The sequence below is a fragment of the Schistocerca piceifrons genome, chromosome X, assembly GCF_021461385.2.
Source record: "Schistocerca piceifrons isolate TAMUIC-IGC-003096 chromosome X, iqSchPice1.1, whole genome shotgun sequence".
Taxonomy (NCBI): Eukaryota; Metazoa; Arthropoda; class Insecta; order Orthoptera; family Acrididae; genus Schistocerca; species Schistocerca piceifrons.
Window position 1 is genome coordinate 764733539 of NC_060149.1, and position 18549 is coordinate 764752087.

At 39.4% G+C, this 18549-nt stretch overlaps 1 protein-coding gene across 8 annotated transcripts in view; it reads right to left on the reverse strand.

Moving 5' to 3' along the window:
* Nucleotides 1–18549, reverse strand: part of LOC124722596 — a 356119-nt gene that overhangs the window by 192263 nt on the left and 145307 nt on the right. For all 8 annotated transcript variants that reach the window (XM_047247733.1, XM_047247734.1, XM_047247735.1 and 5 more), the window contains 3 exons: nt 8874–8948; nt 8106–8180; nt 223–297 (listed from right to left, as the gene is read on the reverse strand). In XM_047247733.1, coding sequence (XP_047103689.1) covers nt 223–297; nt 8106–8180; nt 8874–8948 — 225 coding nt within the window. The remainder of the gene's footprint in view (nt 1–222; nt 298–8105; nt 8181–8873; nt 8949–18549) is intronic.

The following is an 18549-nucleotide window of genomic DNA, read 5'->3' on the forward strand; positions in this document are numbered from 1 at the left end:
TTTCCTCTCTCATGCCACAGATGCCTCGACCGCTGTACGCATCCAGCTTGGCCATCCTCTGGTGTGGTGCCCGTCGTCTCATACTCTGTTTCACACCCGCACAGTAGCGAAAATTTAGAAAGCTTGACTGTTTTACAAGAACTAGATGCAGTGAATTAGCAGCTTGGGTTTTCATATAGTGATAATAATAAATAATCGACTAATTTCAGGAACACAACTTACTATGTGTGAAACTTTCTTTCTGTATTTCCACAGTAGCTGATCTTCGGGCTGACGAAGGACGGACATCTTCAGCACCTGTGGATTTGTAACAAAATTTTAAAAGGCAAAACTGTTCAATTTAGTTTATATAAATTAAAAAAAAAAACACACAAATATATTTAAGCAGTAAATACAAAATACTACAACAAACAGGGCAGATAAAGAATAAATACTGAAGAAGAAACCAACAATAAAGAGAATATAGCACAAGTAGGTTAGACATTGGCAAGAGCAGTGAGGGAGAGGGGTGGACAACCAGCAAAGTTTGAGGGAGGGCATGTGTGGAGGTGGCCAGAGGTGTGGGAGAGGAGGCGGAGGACTAGTGATGGGAACAAACAATTAAAAACAATTGACTCGGATGGTCATAGCTTTACATATCTGTGGGATTATTATTCGTTCATTCTTTTGGAGTGAAACCAGACTGTAGAAGCAATCTGACACATTCAGTACTAATGTGTAACATTCAATTGTTTTGACCCTGTTAAGTCATTATTGTTTACTGCATTCTGTTATCACCAGTTGTCACTCTTATTGCAATTCTGATACCTGCTTTCTATTGACTGCCAGTAAGTAGTTTTTAGTTTAGTTCTTCATCCATGTCTATGAATAGGTGCTTTCTTAATAGTGATCTTTATGTCGTGACCACAATGCCTAAATGCTCAGTGGTGTGGGAATGAAAGAAATCATATGACTAAATAAAAAGTGATCCTCAAGATAAATTCAATATCGTATAAAATATTGAAAGGATGTTTCACACTATGAAACAACATTAATTAAATAAAGTCAAGAAAATTAATGAATGAAGACAAATATTTCTTGCGAAACAAAATACTTCTGAAAAGTGACAGTACCTACATAAAAAGCAAGCGATTAAGTCACTTAAAAATTAAAAATAATTTATCTTATATGCTTTCCGTTCACGTCACCTCAGCATTGAACAAAATCGAATTAATGGTCATTTGTGCACACCAGCGAGAAGAGGGAGACAGAGCTTCAATAAATTTAATTAAAAAAGCAACTGTTTATTCATAATGTAGCACCACTAACTCTTCATTTATAATTTAGCACCAGTTATTAAACTTTTGAAACAAACAAAAAATTCACATTTATGAGAAATTTGTATTTCAGTAAATAAATACGTACAATTTTGAAAATACTGCATTTTTAGAAATATACTTTTTATTCACCTCTCCTTGAAATAAAATACATTTTTGCCTGAAAAAGTTGGCAACCCGAGTCATGGTTCATGTACAAGTGAAAAACATGAATAGTATGCAAACAAATGAAATTTCTAGTACCACACCCTCAAAAACATATTTTTTTACTACAGATATGTAGATGATGTCATCATTTTAACCAAAGGCACAGAAAATGATATCAATGAGTTAACCAATTATTAAACAGCTTCCATGAAAATGTAAAGTTCATAGTTGAGCACCAAGTAGGTGACACCATAAACTTTCTAGACTTGACCATTAGAATAATGGATAATACAACTTGAAATTTATCAAAAACCTATTATGACACAGACTACCGTTCATAAAACCTCTCTCGTCACCCCACAGCCCACAAAATAGTAGCATTCCACTACATGGTCAATGGAGCAGTCGAACTGCCACTCTCTGAAGTTAATTACAAACAAGAAATGGAAATAATACAACAAACAGCCACTGCAAATAGCTATAATAGCCCAACAATTAAAGCACAAAATGCAAACACAAAGAAAGATCTTCCATACAATCCCATTTCTGGGTAGTATTTCACATCAGATTTGTAATCTCTTCAAATCAAAAGTCCTAAATGTGTCTTTCACTACTGACAGCAAGACTGGCCAGTGAGTAACTTATAACAACAACATAAAGAAACCCACTACACAATACAAGTGTATACAAAATTGAATGTTTGGACTGCAACTGTTTCATTCATAAACATTCAAACCTACAATTACCATAAATTGGTTATTTACATGTTTCCATGATATTTTCTAAATGAACAATGGAATAGCCTGACTTGCAAAATCTAACAGACCCATCATACCAACAGTTTGTATCAGCTGTCAGTACACAGATATGCATATATTATTTTAAACCATAATCAATGTATTGGTTGGTTGAAACTTCCTGGCAGATTAAAACTGTGTGCTGCACTGAAACTCGAACTCGGGACCTGTCCCTTTCGCAGGCAAGTGCTCTACCATCTGAGCTACCCAAGCACGACTCACAACCTGTCCTCACAGCTTCAATTCTGCCAGTACCTCATCTCCTACCTTCCAAACTTCACAGAAGCTCTTCTGTGAACCTTGCGGAACTAGCACTCCTGGAAGAAAGGATACTCACATCAGCACACTCTCCACTGCAGAGCAAAAATCTCATTCTGAAAACATCCCCCAGGCTGTGGCTAAGCCATGTCTCTGCAGTATCCTTTCTTCCAGGGGTGCTAGTTCTGCAAGGTTTGCAGAAGAGCTTCTGTGAAGTTTGGAATGTAGGAGACGAGGTACTGGCAGAATTTAAGCTGCGAGGACGGATCGCGAGTCATGCTTGGGTAGCTCATATGGTAGAGCACTTGCCCGTGAAAGGCAAGTTCGAGTCTCGGTCCGGCACACAGTTTTAATCTTCCAGGTAGTTTCATATGAGTGCACACTCCTCTGCAGAGTGAAAATCTCATACTGGTTGGTTGGTTGATTTGGAGAGGGGACCAAAAAGTGAGGTCATCGGTCCCATCGGATTAGGAAAGAATGGGGAAGGAAGTCGACAGTGGCCTTTTAAAAGAACCTTCCCAGCATTTGCCAGAAGCTATTTAGGGAAATCACAGAAAACATAAATAACGATAGCCAGACGTGGGGCTTGAACCATCATCCTCCCAGATGCAATTCCATTGTGCTAACCACTGCGCCACGTCGCTCGGTAACCAATGTAGTACTTCAACTTTTACTCAGCTATAATATGTAACAGATTTAATCTTAACAACCCACTGCTTTGGCATACCAAAAGTCTTTGCTTTCCCTCTGTCACTCCTTTCATCCTCTCTCTCTCTGAATCCCCCCCCCCCCACACACACACACACACACACACACACACACAATGTAACATAGTAATTAAAGTAAACTGTTATTTATGCACAATTTTGCCACTGTTTGCAACGTAATCATTGCACATATTGTTTTCAGCATGTCACCTGATTATATAAATGTGTACAAAGTACTATGCTATAAAAACCTGACACAAAAGAATGTGTGTCCCTCTGGAGATATTTACACCAACACATCTATTCATCTACACAACCAAAGATTTCTACAATGCTTTAAGACTTGCTCTGAAATAGTCTTTTGTTTTGTTATAACAGGTGCATTAAAACAGCACTGGTAATATTTTTTTAATTTTAGGGTTGTATTAGTCAGATGTTTCATTGCTGTTTTGGTAAACATTTCTGAAATGTAGCCATACAATGGTAGCCATACTAGATGTCTAGTACGTCATTAGTTGTCAAAAAGGTTACATATGTGGGGTTGCGAGTATCAATTATTGATTTGTTTTAAAACTGTATTCGAGAATTTTGCTATAAAAAATGGGAAAAATGTAAAAAAAAAATTAGAAATGTTGAATATTGCTTTTGGTGGGTCTGCTATAGTAAAACAAGGGTTTACAAGTGGTGTAAGCATTTCCAAGATGGCCATGAAGACACTGATGACACTGAAATCGACAAGTGTTTTGGACACCCCCACACAACAGCAACAACCAATGCAAATGTGGCAAAAGTGAAAGAAATGAGTATGAACGAGCGCCGAATAACAATTGGAGAAGTTGCTGATGATGGTGTATTAACTGGCTCAATTGGCTCATGCCATGAAGTCTTTTCAGATGTTGTGGGTATGAAATGTGTAATAGCAAAATTACTGCCAAATGCAACTGTTCATTAATGTTCACTTCATTTCATTGCTTGTTCGTGAATTTTTGGCAAGAAACAACACTGTAATGATGAAGCAGTCTTCACATTTGAAAGATATGGCCCCAACATAATTTTTTTCTGTTTCCAGAAAGTAAAGACAATCTTAAAGGGCAGTCATTTTACAAGCATAGATGGGATAAAAACCACATTGCTGAAACAGCTAAGTAGTATCCCAAGGATCGAACTGCAGAAGTGTTTCAGGGATTGGAGAAGCACTGGCATACGAGTGTAATATCTGATTCGGACTACTCTGATGAGGTAACATTAATACAGACAAATAAAACAACTTACTTCCAAAAAATGAAAGTTCCCAATACTTTTTGAACACACCTCATACATTCTTTGCACATATTTGTTTCTAGACATCATCTCTGTTCACCCAGTAGTCACAAACTGAGACGGTTTATATGTGACGTATCATGACAGAGAAAGGAGTCTGTGACCACTGGAGGTATTCTACTTTAGTTATTTTACTTTCACATTTACATTTATGTTCAATCTTTAGTAACAGATCTCCACAGAGCCATGCTCTGAAATAATGTTTTGTTTTTATCTACTAGACGATAACATAGACACACCATGACTCCAAAGTAGTAAAATAACACATAAAAGGCCGGCAGAAAAAAATATGGTGAATATACTTCTTTTTAGCAGCCACAGTTGACACTAAAACCATTTTATGTAATTTCTCTGCTAGTCTGATCCACTGAGATAGACAGCATCAAGTTGGAAAATGTACTGACTTGTCAGTCAGCACCCAGAGAAGCTACAATGAGGTTGTGTTTACTGTGTCTGTTGCACATTATGGATTTCAAACAATGTGTGAACATTAAGTTATGTTTCAATTTTCAAGAAAGTGTCAAAGAAACACATGAATTGTTGAAAGTATTGTATGGCAATAATGCTGTAACTCTGAAGACAGTTTGCCAGTGATATGACCTATTTAAATACACAAATGAGTCGGTATTAGATGAGCAACATTGAGGACATCCATCAACCTCAAAAACAGAAGAAAATGTGTAAGAAGTGGCAAAAATTGTTCGTTCAAACAGGCTAATAACTATTCCATAGCTTACCAAAAAACTTAGCATCTTGTACAGGTCCATGCAAAGCATTTTAACTGATAATTTGCAAATGTGATGAGTAAGTGTAAAATTTGTTTCCAGACTTTTGAGAGATGAATAGAAGAAAAATCGTGTGTCAGTCTGCACACAGTTTGAAGGATCGTCTTCATTCAGATCCAGGCTTCATGTCCACAATTGTAGCCATAGAGAAAACTTAGGTATATGGGTATGACCCAGAGACAAAAATGGAAAGTTCCGAATCGAAAAGCAATGAATCTCCTTGTTCTAAAAAAGCACACCTGCCAAAAATCGAATACCACAGTCATTCTCTCTCTCTCTCTCCCTCTCTCTGTCTATCTATCTATCTATCTATCTATCTATCTATCTCTCTCTCTCTCTCTCTCTCTCTCTCTCTCTCTCTCACACACACACATAAATGGCTTTCCAAGCATCCATGTTATCTGTATTCTATACAGTGTCTGTAAGGATTATATTTTTATCTCCATTTAATTTAAAGCCATAGTGCTTCTCAGTACTTCTAATGAGTGAATTCACATTTGACTTTTACAATACGTTAATTAACAAAACAGATGCATCCCATGCCCTTTCTCTTTCTTTCCTTTTGGAATGTGATTGTGAATATTACTTTTCACAATTCTGTTTTTAACAATAATAATTGAGACAAGAGACCTACCGAACACCTTAATGTGTAATCACATTTGATACTTCTTATTTTGTATATGGAGAGAGTAAGTTCTTGTGTTTTTAATTCATAAATGCTTTGTAATGTTTCATTTTATGACTACACCTGTTTAATGTTCTATTAGTATGCCAGTCCATACTTGGCTGAAGCACCGCCTCACGACAACCTCTCAATAGTCACCTGTCACAGAGCTCTGTTTGACACTTACCATTATGTTTGACGAGATACACACTGTCCATCTTTGTTTGCTTTGGTATATCTCCAGATTTTGGAAGTTTCTGATAACCAGCTTGAACATCGCTTATTTAAAGTGCTCCTTGTGTATCCTTTATTTTTTTCTGATCTGAAGCATGTTGAATGGGGTCATACTAAGATTAATTAGTATGTGATCTAGACAACACTGGTTGTGAATGTCATGAATGATCACTGACCTCTCCAATAATTTTTATCTAATCTAGTGATAAGCAGGAGCAGCCTATATATATATATATATGAGGGTTGAATGAAAAGTAATGCATCCACCTTCATTAATTGGGTTTGGATGGGAATAGTTTAATAAATCAATCGCAGAAATAATCTTTAGACTGTGAACTTTAATTATCAATATTCACTTTTCCACATAATCACCAGCCAGTTGGATACATTTCTGCCAACGATGGAAAAGTTTTCTGAAGTCGTCACGAACGAAGTCGACACTTTGTTTCTGCAACTACAGTCTCACAGTTCTCTCAACGTCTTCACCAGAAACATAATGGTGTCCCCACAGATTGTCTTTCATTATCGGGAACAGATGGAAGTCAGATGGTGCTAAATCTGGACTGTATGGAAGATGCCGTACGGTGGTGAGATTCACTCTCTGAAGTTCTCCTGTGGTGGCGCGCGAAGTGTGTGGTTTGGCATTGTTATGCTGCAGAAAAATATTTCCCTTTTCCTTTCGGACCCTTGTTAGCCGTTGTTTCAGAGTTCACAGCATTGTGATGTAACGATCTGAATTTATTGTTGTTCCACAATCAAGGAAATCAACAGGGATAACACCATCTGCATCCCAGAACACTGTGGTCATGATTTTTCCTGCTGAGGGCTGTGTCTTGAATTTCTTTTTCTGGGGCAAGTCTTTGTGTCGATATTCCATAGACTGACGTTTTGTCTCCTGTCACAATTGAATGGAGAAAGGCATCACCTTCATTCTCATAACATGAGAGGAGTTCCTGGGAAATTTCAAGTCTGTGCACTTTCATTTCAGTGGTCAGCATCTGGGGTACCAATCGTACACGAATCTTCCGATAGCCAAGCAAAGCAATAATGTGACCCACACATTCTTGTGAAATGCCAATTGTGCTTGCAATTTCTCTCTGAGTGATACAACGATCATCCTGAATCAATCTGTCAAGATTTTGCTTGTGAAACTCGGTGGCTGCTGTCACAGGATGTCCAACTCTTTATTTGTCATGCAGGTCACATGTTCCCACCTCAGTGTCTTTAAAGTTACTTGCCTGAAGACGTACACTACTCACATCAATACAATCATTATAAACTGCTTTCATCCTCTGATGAATCTCGTTTGGGGTGACACCTTCTGCTGTCAAGTATTCAATGACTGCACGTTATTTGAATCGCACTGACCGACAGTTTGCGCAGGGTTCTATACTTTACACTGTAACAACACAACCATTCAATGCTAAGGCTTCCCGCCAACTGGAGTTGTAGAGAAGAGGTTACAGAACATACCAATGCTGCCAACTGATGAAGAGTTATGAAGGTGGAGGCATTACTTTTCAGTCAACTCTCGTAGTTTATTCTATAATTTATGTATCACAAATTGAACACAAATTAGAAATGTCTTTAAAACAGTACAAAATCATTATGAAACTAATTTTGATTATTATCAATTAAGCAAAGCTGTTCTAGTGATACCAAATGAGTAATTTTTAATAACATTTCGTGTTAAGAGAATATCATGGTTTCCATTGAATGCTCATTCTTAAGATATGAGCTGGGACTATACATACATTACAAAAGATTATTTTACATGTCAAAACCAATGCATTTCTTGCTTTAGGTTTAAAAACACATTGTGTCTTTAAACACAGCAAAATTAAAGGTCAACAACTAATTTCAAGAACACAACTTACCACCTTTTATATCTTCAGTCCGTGCTGTAACACTAACTGATGCCCTAGATGGTGGTTGGTGGACATCTCCAGTATCTGTGGATATGTAACAAAATTTTAAACACTGCAAATGTTGAACTCTTTCTAAACAAATAAACATAACAGAGAGATCTACTTAAAAAATATATATATCAAATGCAAAAGAAGGGTGAAAGCATAAACAGTGACATGAAGGAAAATGAAAATGAAATAGGTTAGTTAGCAGAGGACATGCTGAGCAATCTCGTTGTGTGGTGAAATGAGTACAAAAAGAAAGGTAGAATGCATATTAGGACAAAGGGACAGGAGGGACGAAAGGAGAAGAGATGAGGAAGTAAACAGGAAGGGCGAAGGGGCAGGCAAGTAGATGAAGACAATCATAACATTTTACTGGTAAAGATTCTATTTATAAATTCACCATGCTCATTTCAGAATGACATGCAATTGCTATAAAGATTATATGTGCGGAGTGCTTTCCCACGTACATATGTAGTATTTCAGGATCATAATTTCCACAGACACATAATTAAAAAATAGCTAGTACCAATTTCATGAGTTGTTCCAAAAACAACGAAGGATTTCTCCTGAGATGAAAGTTATTTTATTTTATGTCGCTTGACTAATGCGATCTTAATAATGAAATTTCAGACATTCTGAACAGGTTTAATAACGCTAGATGCAATGCGCTAGCACCTTGTCTACTTGCATAATAATCACAGTTCACCAAATTATTTCAAGTGTACAACTTACTGTGTATCACAGCTTCAGTCTCTCTCGTCACACTAATTGATCTTGTAAATGGAGACGCGCGGATGTCTACAGAACCTACAAATTTGTAAAAAAATTAGTAAAGCCATAGACACATTCACTTCACAGAAACTGAATAAGAAACCAAGAGTACAAGGAAAATAAATACGAACACACTTGAGAAGTACGAAATAATAGTGGACCAGAAGCGAGCAAAAGAAGCCCAGAGAGAAGGATAAGAGGGTGAAACATGTTTCAGCCAAAAGGGAGATGGGAGAATGTGGGAGTGGGAGGATATGCCTGAAGAGTGGGAGGAGATAGAACAGAATTGGCAAGTACAGGGAAAAGTGCAGAATGAAAGGGGATATGAAGAATGAGGAAAAATGGAGTAGGTAGAGAGACCTGATCTGTGGATCCTGAGAAAAAGAAGAGTGTGAGAGTGGGGTGGGCTAGAAAAGCACCTTTCATCAAGACAACGCACACCCACACACGTCGTCACCATGGCAAAATTACACAAACTAAGGTATGAATTGTTGCCACACCCGCCTTATTCACCTGATATGGCTCCGTCAGACTTCCATCTCATGCCAAAACTGAAAATGTTTCTTGGTAGATGAAGATTCACTTCAAACAAACAATTGATAGCTGGAGTTGACAACTATTTTTGCAGCCCTGGAGGAAACTCATTTTCAAGATGGGATCAAGGCACTGGAACATCGTTGGACCAAGTGCATTAATCTACTAGCAGACTACATTGAAAAATAAAAAAAAGTTTCAGTGATGTAAGTGCTTTTTTCTATTCTTTTCCAAGAACTTTTCAAACCACCCTCATACCTACATTTCATACACTGCATTGTGTGAGCTAAAATCAATCATTAGCAAAGTTTAGGCAATGCCTTTTTACCTCTGCAAACTCATTAAAATATCATGCAATGTTTTGCTTAATTTGGTGTAACTATGGTATATAACAAAAAGAAATACAATCCTTTATCAAGCAAAGATGTCAGATTGTAAGCTGTGCAAAAATATTTTTTTTTCCCACTCAATAGTTTTCTTAAAATAGGATGACAAGTATTTCACAGTGCCCACAATGTCATCTCTCAGTACAGGTAACAGCGTCTGGCAAGAAGTAGAGCCCTAACAAAGCCACGCTCTGCGGTGAATGTAGAGGGAATGTCTGTAGCAGTGGAAGGCTTAAGTCACATTACAGTCATTTGGACGAGATAGGTCAAGGAGCATTTTATATGGACAGTGGTTTGGGTGTGGCTGAATCAGTGGCCACTAACCTGTCTGTGCTAGAAATCATCATTGCTAACTTGGTGTTTGGTGGTACATATTTCACATGTAATTAATCCTGCTATTAGTGTGGTGTGTCCCTAGCCCGTGAAGCTTCATGTCCAACATAGTTAAGATTGGTGCCCAAGGTTCACTTATTAAAGAGTTCAGTTAATTGTAACACGGGAGTATACTGCTCATCGAAGAATTATTGGCTGTAAATATCACATCTTCATGTGGCATCACTTAATAGTGAATTCTAAGCAATGTTTCATTATCAGAAGACTTTTCTGAGTCTAATAATTTTTTAAAATCACTCAATAGTGTGCCTAACAAGAGCTTATAATGTTTATTTTACTTAGGGAATTTATAAGCTTGGTCAGTTTATTGTTTTACTGATTGCATTTGTAAAGACCCAGTCTGCCAGTTTAGCAATGCTGACAGAAGCAGACAGTGCTTGAAACCTAGCATATTACTTATTTAGTTTTCTGTTACAGAGCAAGGTTGTTTGTTTCCAATTGATTCTGCCACAAGTGCTCTGGCGGTCCTGCTGTTCCTGTCACAGTCACGTCGCGCAAGCAGTGACTAGCTCTGGCACCTGGTGTACAGCCTACTTCCACGGATGTCGCAGGTTTGAGATTTGGGAATTAGAAGTTCTTAACAAAGAAAGGAACGTAATAATAATAATAATAATAATAATAATAATAATAATAATAATAGAAAAATCCTAGTGCTCCACTCCCAAATCACATTACACTGGATTGCAAAACAGGACTGATAGCTGTAGAGAGTGGTTACTCATAATGGGAGACTGGGGTGGGTTGTCCTGAGAGACTCTTAAGGAACCTGTCTAAAGCTATCTGGTGTGTTCCAGTACGTGTGATGGATTCATACAAAATCCCCAGCTACTGAGAAGATAGGAGCTACAGTATGAGTTGTGGATCAGGGGAGGCAACGGTGATGGCACCGTAACTGAGTAACTTTAGTGGCTAAGACAGGTGACAGTAGTTCTGATCATGATCCCACATGAGATGGTTAAAAGGGTGAGAGTGGAGTGGCCCCAATGCTAGCACAGACTTAAAGCTAGATTAATGGTAGACTTGAAGCTAGAATAAAGCATTATCAAAATAGACTGCAGGATTTAGTCGACAGGAACAGGTGCTCTGTACCGAACAACTGAGATATCAATTAAATGAGTTGAGTGAAGGGGTAACTGCATGTGTGGGGGAAGGTTTGGTGCATTGCAATATTGAGTGCAAAGGTCAAGGGTGGATTAGCTGCCAAGCATTAAGTGTGTAGCCAGTGTTAATTAGGAACAGAAAAACAGACTCCTAAGTGAATCATCAGTTGGTTGGGTTGATGAATTACAGGAGCAGATACATGAGTATGTGGGGGGGGGCTAAAGGTAAATTGCAAGACAGAGTACAAAGACCAAATGTGGACCAATTATCATAACTGAGGGACAAAGTTATGATACTAAACAAAACTGCCAACCCACTTCAGGATTTTGTTACAATTACACTATTCTTTAATGACAACTCAAATATAGTTGACTTCTTGTCTATGGTGGTGGTTCTCTAGAATAAGAGTTAGATGTTGGGAATGAGTGACCAGGAATTGTTATCTGTAACTGCCACACAAGTTTAGGAGGTGTTGTTGCGGTTTACCGAAAGAGGCAATCTTAGGAAGCCGGTATTACTGTGGATACAATTCTCATTACAGTAAAGACAAAGGGTTAAAAGAACTACTTGCTGATAATATTTGCAGACTGAAGCAGAGCATTAAGGCCCTGAGTCCCATATTTAGGGAGTGGCAAGTCATTGACGATATTACTGAACATTTAATCCTAAATAACATATAAAGAGCCATCTTATGTCAAAGACCAGCCACCTGACCTTTAGTCAGGCACAATGAGAGTGTGGAGTACAATGACCAAAGACAAGGTCAATTGTCAAGAGATCCCTATGGAAACGGGAGAGACTGGCAGAATGTACTCGGGAGATCGAGCGTGAAATGCTTTTGATGTAACAAGGAGGGCCACATTAGATGTTTTTGTATACAGTCCAGGAATAGTGAAAGATGACAAAGAAACAAGTGTTAAGTTGTGTAGCTTGTGTCCAACGAATAATGTGAGTTATACACACTGACCAACCAGAACATTTGACCATCGACCTACTATCAATATGAACCCATCCAGGAGATAGCAACGTCACCTGGTGAGGAATCACTGTTAGTCAGACATATGCATGGTATATGTACGAGGTGCATTCAAGTTCTAAGGCCTCCGATTTTTTTTCTAATTAACTACTCACCCGAAATAGATTAAACTGGCGTTACTTCTCGACGTAATCGCCCTGCAGACGTACACATTTTTCACAATGCTGACGCCATGATTTCATGGCAGCGGCGAAGGCTTCTTTAGGAGTCTGTTTTGACCACTGGAAAATCGCTGAGGCAATAGCAGCATGGTTGGTGAATATGCGGCCATGGAGAGTGTCTTTCATTGTTGGAAAAAGCCAAAAGTCACTAGGAGCCAGGTCAGGTGAGTAGGGAGCATGAGGAATCACTTCAAAGTTGTTGTCACGAAGAAACTGTTGCGTAACGTTAGCTCGATGTGCGGGTGCGTTGTCTTGGTGAAACAGCACACGCGCAGCCCTTCCCGGACGTTTTTGTTGCAGTGCAGGAAGGAATTTGTTCTTCAAACATTTTCGTAGGATGCACCTGTTACCGTAGTGCCCTTTGGAACGCAATGGGTAAGGATTACGCCCTCGTTGTCCCAGAACATGGACACCATCACTTTTTCAGCACTGGCGGTTACCCGAAATTTTTTTGGTGGCGGTGAATCTGTGTGCTTCCATTGAGCTGACTGGCGCTTTGTTTCTGGATTGAAAAATGGCATCCACGTCTCATCCATTGTCACAACCGACGAAAAGAAAGTCCCATTCATGCTGTAGTTGCGCGTCAACATTGCTTGGCAACATGCCACACGGGCAGCCATGTGATCATCTGTCAGCATTCGTGGCACCCACCTGGATGACACTTTTCGCATTTTCAGGTCGTCATGCAGGATTGTGTGCACAGAACCCACATAAATGCCAACTCTGGAGGCGATCTGTTCAACAGTCATTCGGCGATCCCCCAAAACAATTCTCTCCACTTTCTCGATCATGTCGTCAGACCGGCTTGTGCGAGCCCGAGGTTGTTTCGGTTTGTTGTCACACAATGTTCTGCCTTCATTAAACTGTCGCACCAACGAACGCACTTTCGACACATCCATAACTCCATCACCACATGTCTCCTTCAACTGTCGATGAATTTCAATTGGTTTCACACCACGCAGATTCAGAAAACGAATGATTGCACGCTGTTCAAGTAAGGAAAACGTCGCCATTTTAAGTGTTTAAAACAGTTCTCATTCTCGCCACTGGCGGTAAAATTCCATCTGCCATACGGAGCTTCCATCTCTGGGACGTATTGACAATGAACGCGGCCTCATTTTAAAACAATGCGCATGTTTCTATCTCTTTCCAGGCGGAGAAAAAAAAAAATCGGAGGCCTTAGAACTTGAATGCACCTCGTAGTATCAGTGAGCATGCCGACTGTGAGTAGAATGGAAAGGGCGTTCAATCTATCGGAGTTTGACTGAGGGCAGATTATAATGACCTGGAGGCTCGGCATGAGCATTTCAGAAACTGCATAACTTGTCGGGTGTTCAAGGACTGCTGTGGTGAGTGTCTTCAGCACATGGCAAAACCAAAGTGAAACCACATCCAGACATTGTTGGGTTGGGCGGCCACCCGTCATTACAGATGTCGGACATCACTGACTGGTAAAAACAGGACAGGCAGCAGATTATAGTGGAACTAACATCAGACTTGAATGCTGCACAGAGTACAAGTTTGTCTGAACATGCAGTGCACCAAACATTCCTAACGATGGGCCTCCACAGCTGACGGCCCGTGCACGTGCCAATGTTAACACCATGACATCGGCAACTATGACTGAAATGGGCATGTAACCATTGGCACTGGGTGTTGGCACAGGGGTAGAGCGTTGCACAATCTGATGAATCCTGATACTTTCTTCATTGTGTCTATGGGAGGGTGCAAATCCGTCGTCTTTCAAGGGAACAGCTCCTTGACACCTGTACTGTGGGACGGATACAAGCTGGTAGCAGCTCCTTTATGCTGTGGGGAACATTCACGTGGGTATCCATGGCTCCAGTGGAGTGCGTGCAAGGCACCATGACAGTCAAAGAGAATCGTACACTGTTTGGAGACCACATCCACCCCTTCATGACGATCATGTTTTCAGACAGCAATGGCATTTTTCAACAAGATAATGCACAATGTCACAAGGCGAGGAGTGTGATAGAGTGGTTCGAGGAACACAGTGGCAAGTTCCAATTGATATGCTGGCCCCCCAACTTGCCAGATCTGAAACCATCTAACACATCTGCGATGTGATTGAATGTGGTGTCAGAGCTCATCACGCTGGTGTAAATAAAACTTTTGTTACAGTCGCGAAAGATGGAATATTTCTCAATATTACATACGACACCTATGTGGTACTTAAATTAAATGAGATATTGTTATACAGTAAATTTTACATTAAATTTAGGCATCTTGTCCAAATTTCTTTCTGAACATTGTGGCAACTAAAATCGACCATACGGAAAGTATACGCTATGGACTTTTACCTCTGCAAACTCTTCAAAATTTCGTGCAATGGTTTACCACATTTAATGCTGCATAATAACTGTGTTGAACATCGAAACAAAATTAAGTCATTTATCGGGGGAAGGTATCAGTCAAGAAGATGTGTAAATATCAAATTTTTGGGCCAAATACTTTTTGTGAAATCGAATGACAAGTGTGTCAAAGCAGTCGGAACACCATGTATCTGCACAGGCGAGCAGCGCAGTGACAAAATCGCGCACAGTGCGGAATGCAGGGAGCATGTCTTTGTAGCAGCGAAAGGGTTAATGCGGCGGTGGTGGCTTTACTTCTTGAACTGCGTGCTCCCCCCTAAACGTAAGTTTGCAAACTATACTATACTATGGCGCTGCTTCTCTTGGCGCGTGCGTCGTGTGCAACTGGCAACGCAGCAATCTCCCGCGTCTGGGCGGGCATGCGCGAGCCGCCAAGATGAAAGAATTGAACTATAACACTATCTGATATTGGTGTCTTGTTGGTATAAATATGCAACTGGGTTGTGATTGTAGTTCTACGAAATGAGTGAACAAAGTAAGAACTCTGTTGCTAAAGAGTTGTGTTGGTAGGCAAATTCCACTCTTTGTTGCCAATGAACAGCAGTTAGCACGGCTGTATGAATCGGACATCTGCTTCGCAGGCCTGTACGCAGTAGCATTCACTAAATGGTCATTAACGAAACACTGTTGGTAGCCCTTTGGTCCACGTGGGCAGTCAGTTGTTCAACAGTTGCATGTCTGTTTGCCCGTACGTGCCTCCACTGCTATCTTTCACCTATCATCTGTGGCCTGCCTCGACACCAGTTTTGGACAGGGGCATTTTGCCATCCATGCCATACTTTCGCTGCAGCAGCACGCAAACAGTTTATAAAACTTAGCCATTTTGGAAATGCTTTCGCTCTTGACCTGAAAGTCAATGACCATACAGTTTTGGATGTCCAATACATCACTCCGTTTCTGCATTTCAACAATGACTGCATTGTTTTCTGCATCCCCCTGATCCACTTTATATGCCCTCCATTGTTAGTGTGGCCATATGCCATCTGTGAACAGTTATTGCACACTGACATTTTAACAGATGGTGGTCACATTAATGTGACTGGACCATGTATTTCCTTCAGTGTCACAGCGGCAAATCTTCAAAAATCGAATCAAGTTTCTGATGAGGCATTTTAAATAAAGAGTTGTTCTCGAAACTAATTTAAAAGTAAAAGGCACATATGTTTCATAAATGACAAAGAATTGGAGCAATAAATGTAATTTGATTTCAAACTCGTCTATGGTTCATAACACTTTTTATTTACAGATGAGAAATAAATGTCTTATCCATGTAATTGAATAATGTTTTGAATACTATTTGTCATTCACAAATAACAAACAAAATTATCTTCATTCATTGTTCATCATTTGTGTACATTTTGTCCAACCCTGATTGCAGCAAACTGTAACACACATGCGCACACTGCAAATTCACAGCCTATGTGGTCAGAGATTGAAAGCCAGTGATGTCCACTCACTTGGCTTTGGGATCCACTCTCTCTCTCTCTCTCTCTCTCTCTCTCTCTCTCTCTCTCTCTCTCTCTCTCTCTAACACACACGCACACACACACACACACACACACACACACACACACACACACACACACACACACACCAGGGCATATACGCGGACAAGGAAAAAAATTCCCGGATTTCCAGGTTAAAAATACACTTTCTCCAGGATGAAAACAAGCTTTTTCTGTGTTAAGTGACAGTAAATTTTCCCTTGTTAATCCTCTAAATAGTTGTGGTTTTAGACACAGGTGTACAATTTCCTGGCACTTTTGAAAACATAACTCAGAGAAAAAGACACATTTTGGAAATATCTTTGATGTGCAGCAACATGTACGCTGCATATTTTCGTATAACGAAAGTATACATTGGAATTCCACCAAACACCGCATGTTACTTTCCGAATCATTGAAATCGAGATTGCGATGCGCTTCTGTAAGCCAGTCATAGATCATGTCATGTGATTTCGCCAGCTGATGACAGCAAATATTCAGAGCATAGGGCACGTGATGTAGTCCGCCAACAGCAACACCCTGTTAAGTACCACTAACACACAAACAGGGATAGTTAATAGTTTAAATTAATACACATAGTGTTGTTACAAGAAAAGCAAAGCTTCCACATATAATATTGGGCTCAAAGGTTAATAAGCTGCAAGAGAAGCTAAGCTTTCACATATAATGTTGATCTTTTTTGTGTGTGTTACACTTCAAGATATATCACACAAATGTGGCAGTAAAATTTTTAATAATGACAAATGTCTTATCTTCAGGGTTCAAAATTCTTCTAAATGGCTCATCATCAAAGAGTTGATTTTTAAATGAGAGTCAAACACTCTGTGATTTAAGAAATTCATGGTAGATTCTCGCACATAGTTCAACTTACATAAAAGGATATTTACTTTGAAAGTAACGCTTTTCAAACAGCCATCTGCAATATTTTCCTGCAACCTGTTAGAAATAGGTTTGTTTCAGCAGTTGCAAGAGAGCGCAGATAACAGGTGACACCGAACTTGCGCAGCTACCATGACATAGGAAGCCCATATATACGTACGTGTAAAAATATTGAATGATCATACATTATGTCATAAAAGAAACAAGACATCAGAGGATACTCCAAGAGCATTGGAATTTCATGAACCATACTAAAGTGTGCACATTTAAATGGGACATTCGTATGTCCAGATTCCCAATGAAGTAGACCCTGACCTGATATTAAGCTTTTCAGTGTGGTTTTCGGGATGTAAATTTTCTTGAAGCACCAGTACTATATTATATCATGTTTGGTTCTTTATTATGGCATAATGCCTTTTGTGCTAGAAGATGAAAATGTGCCCTTGAAATGCAGCGAACAGTTGAAACTAGCCATTAGTGTGGAATTACACATTTCGTTTCAACTACATTGACTGCCTCTGTGGAACAGGTTAATAAAAGCCAAATTTCATTAGCAAACAGACAAAAATAGCTTCATTGTTCTGAAGGCGATTAATGCTTGACTGTCAGAAAGGTGGAAATAAAATAGAATATGAAACTAATGACATATTTTAGCCTTCCATAATCATGTGAATGTATTTTAATTCACTTGATAGCTCCCGGATACAGATATCCAATTTGCTTTCATTTGACATGAGAGTAAACAAACAGAAAACAGCAAAATCACTAAATGTAAACACGGGTCACATGGAGACTACCCACTATAACTCAGACAGTCCCGGATCTACGATATTTGCGAACCGGGTAAATACTAAAAATAATCGAATTTTCAAAAATATGTTCATCTTGTAGTGCACATCTTTCTGAAAAGTCTGAAACATGAAGCGTGTGTTCGAGGAAATGTACGACATGTATGCAAAAGTGTAGTGCCACACCTCTTCATAAAGCATTCTTCTATCGCACGTCACTGTATTTCGCTCTGTGGAATGGAAACGTGTATATTTTCTAATGGAAGCCATCAAACTACATTCTGGACAGTGGAAATTGAAACGTCCTGTGGTGCCTCTCCTGGTCCCAGTCGGCCAGTTTGGTAGTAGCAGCCTGCTCCTCTTTTTTTGAAATTGGAAAAACACCACCTCGATAGCAGATGGGATTATTTGTAATTAGGAGAACAAGAACTCTTCAGAACATTTGCACTCTTTATTGCCTA